We start from the raw sequence: 3,592 nt of genomic DNA, 5'->3' as shown, positions 1-3,592 counted from the left end.
GCAGAAACAGAGATAGAAGGTACTCTATCACAGTTGCAAGTGTGTGTGTGTGTGTGTGTGTGTGTGCCTGTGTGTAAGGATGTATGCATGTGTTATTGATGATTGATTCCTAGCTACACAAACATTCAAATTTGACTTTTGGGGATTTGCTGTCTGCCAATAATGTATAACATTATCTAATGTATCTCTTCTGTCTCTCATTTCATTCCAGCGAGCCCAAATCCTCATTCCAAAGAGTGCAAAACCAGTCAATGAATTATGAATGTTAAACAAGATGACCTCCTCTCAGCAGCAGCAGATGATGCGAGGTCCTAGGTGGAACCGGGCCTTGTCCGACCCTTTTTTTGTCCTGCTTCTGGCCCTCCAGCTGCTGGTGGTGGCAGGGCTGGTACGTGCTCAGACATGCCCCTCTGCCTGCTCCTGTAGTAACCAGTTCAGCAAAGTCATCTGCACCCGCCGAGGCCTGCGGGATGTCCCTGATGGCATCTCTACCAACACCCGCTATCTGAATCTGCAAGAAAATCTTATTCAGGTCATAAAGGTGGACAGCTTCAAGCACCTAAGACATCTGGAGATCCTGCAGCTGAGCAAAAACCACATACGCAAAATTGAGCTGGGGGCCTTCAATGGACTGGCCAGCCTCAATACATTGGAGCTTTTTGATAACCGCCTCACCACTATCCCAAACGGGGCATTTGAGTACCTGTCCAAACTAAAGGAGCTTTGGCTAAGAAATAACCCCATAGAGAGCATTCCCTCCTATGCTTTCAACAGAGTGCCCTCATTACGTCGGTTGGACCTTGGAGAGCTCAAACGGCTCTCCTACATATCTGAGGGGGCCTTTGAAGGGCTGAACAATCTGCGCTACCTAAATCTGGGAATGTGCAATCTGAAGGAAATTCCCAATCTTATTCCCCTGGTGAAGCTGGATGAACTGGAGATGTCGGGGAACCAGGTAGCTGTCATCCGACCTGGCTCTTTTAAGGGGCTCATCCATTTGCAGAAGCTATGGATGATGCATGCCCAGATCCAGACCATAGAAAGGAACTCTTTTGATGACCTGCAGTCATTGGTGGAGCTCAATCTAGCCCATAACAACCTTACCCTTTTGCCCCATGATCTCTTCACTCCTTTACATCACCTGGAGAGGGTGCACTTGCACCACAACCCGTGGAATTGTAACTGTGACATCCTCTGGCTTAGCTGGTGGCTAAAAGAGATGGTACCAGCTAACACCAGCTGCTGTGCCCGCTGCAGCTCACCAACCCACCATAAAGGACGATACATTGGCGAGCTGGATCAGAACTACTTTCACTGTTATGCTCCTGTTATTGTGGAGCCTCCCGTAGACCTAAATGTGACAGAAGGAAGCGCTGCAGAGTTGAAATGCAGAGCCAACTCCTTGACCTCGGTAAGCTGGATTACACCCAATGGTTCCATCATGACACACGGTGCTTACAAGATCAGAATCTCTGTGCTAAATGATGGCACTCTGAACTTCACCAATGTTACCATGCAGGACACAGGCACATACACATGTATGGTCAGTAATTCTGCAGGAAACACAACAGCATCTGCCACGCTCAATGTGTCCTCTACAGAGAACAGCAGCTTCAGCTACTTCACCACAGTGACAGTGGAGACCATAGAATCACCACATAATGAAGCCTTCACCACTGCTGTGCAACAGAAGGTGGGACCCACGCCTTCTGCTGGTACATGGGAATCTGTTTCTCCCACCTCTACAACTACCACAACAGTCCGGACTCCACTCTACACTCGCGCCACAGAGAAGACTTACACAATCCCAGTCACAGAGCTGGGTGGGGAAGGCTCACTGAATGGTTTGGATGAGGTCATGAAGACAACTAAGATCATCATTGGCTGCTTTGTTGCAATCACACTCATGGCAGCAGTCATGCTGATCATTTTCTACAAGATGCGCAAACAGCACCACCAGCAGAACAACCACGCACCCACACGCACCATTGAGATCATCAATGTGGACGAGGACTGTGTAACAGGAGGCCCGGGCATGGAAGGCCACCTGACCCTGCCTCCTCTTGAGCATGAGCACCTCAACCACTACCATGCCTATAAGACTGCATACAACCATGCCTCCACTATCAACTCCATACACAGTTCAGCGCACGAACCTTTGTTAATTCGGGCCAGCTCAAAAGACAATGTACAAGAGACCCAAATCTAATTATTTTTCTTTTTATTCAAAATTAGACAACGAACTGATGGAGTTACATAAAGACATTACTGACATTGGTTGTGAGAACTTTGGCTAAACATGGAGGAACAGACTTGTGTGTTTGGCAAATCAGTGGCTGGTGATGTTTACTCAATGACTTTGGGAATTAGGGTATGTCTACAGTTTCAAAAAGTGTCTTTACAAAACAGAAGTTATTTATTTAAGAAAAAACTATTGTGGTTAAATCAAGAAAAAACTGTATTCTGCAATTATTTTTTCAGCACTTAATTAATGTTCTTTTTTTCTCCTTCCTCTCATTTCATGGGATTGGTTTACTCGTGCTTTCAAACTCAGTTTGAAGACATCTGTTGAGGAAAAACTCCTGGAGCAAATTATTGTTTTTTTCGTGATAAACTGCAGTCTTTGGATCCAACCTAATTTCCCCATGTATCAGAAAAATCTAGAGCACATTAGTTATCTTCTTTAGCTGTGGATAAAGTGATGAAATCTTCGTGACCATCTGTAACTGAGATTAACTGGACACTTCATTCATGTTCATTATTTCACAGTGAGTGACAGAACTGTCAGTGATGGAATTTCATCATAATTCACTGTTTATTTATATCTGTCACATACATATTAGGCATTCTTTGCTTTGGAATCAAGACTGAAGATCCTAAATGAGGGGAATATGTCCTGCGTTCTGCTGTTGTCCGCTATTAGAAGTGTATTTTAGCTAAATTAAATTCTATTGATTAACTCTGAAAAAAATTTACATTTCTTTTTGTGTTCCTAATGTATATGCAAAATGTTATCCCTAATCTCCACTTGTTTTGACTTAAGTTACCAGCTTCTCTGGGATGTCTTCTAATTATTATAGAGAATATTCCATTAAGACCAATTTAGATTTTGAGGGTCATGATACAGGAGCAGCATTAATGGGTACTTTAGAATCTACATAATTGTGAATGAAAATGTAGGAGAGTCTTGTGAAGAATGTAGATGATCTTAATTTATGGCAAAAGTCCACTGCCTCCAAATGTTTCCAATGTATCATGACTTCACATTTACCTTACAGGACTTTGTAGTGTGGCATATGGAGGTGATTGCTTTGAAGCCACCTTTTTCATGCTGGGACCCCTTACCTCATCTGCATAACTGCAGGACTGAGTGCTGTCAGAAGCAGACTGATGAGCAGAAGAAAAAGCTTAAACCCTTTACACAACTGTCTGAGCACATTGCCTGTCATCTATGTGCCACACTTCCACATGGGCAGTGCCTGGCAACTCCAGATTCACACCCTGCCCCTGCCAACCACAGGACTTGGCCCTGAGCAGCTGGGATTATGCTGCAAGAGGCTTTAGGTGTGAATGTGTGGGATCGGGCATCAAC

At 44.4% G+C, this 3,592-nt stretch overlaps 1 protein-coding gene across 1 annotated transcript; it reads left to right on the top strand.

The window, feature by feature from the left end:
* Window positions 1-262: 262 nt before the first annotated feature.
* Window positions 263-2,209, top strand: lrrc4ca (leucine rich repeat containing 4C, genome duplicate a). Its single transcript, XM_034535597.1, has one exon. It carries the CDS (start codon window positions 263-265, stop codon window positions 2,207-2,209), a length of 1,947 nt encoding a protein of 648 aa, XP_034391488.1.
* The last annotated feature ends 1,383 nt before the right edge of the window (window positions 2,210-3,592 follow it).

This window comes from Cyclopterus lumpus, chromosome 6 (assembly GCF_009769545.1).
Source record: "Cyclopterus lumpus isolate fCycLum1 chromosome 6, fCycLum1.pri, whole genome shotgun sequence".
Lineage (NCBI taxonomy): Eukaryota > Metazoa > Chordata > Actinopteri > Perciformes > Cyclopteridae > Cyclopterus > Cyclopterus lumpus.
The sequence above is the reverse complement of the archived record's forward strand: the minus strand, read 5'-3'. Positions and strand labels throughout refer to the sequence as shown.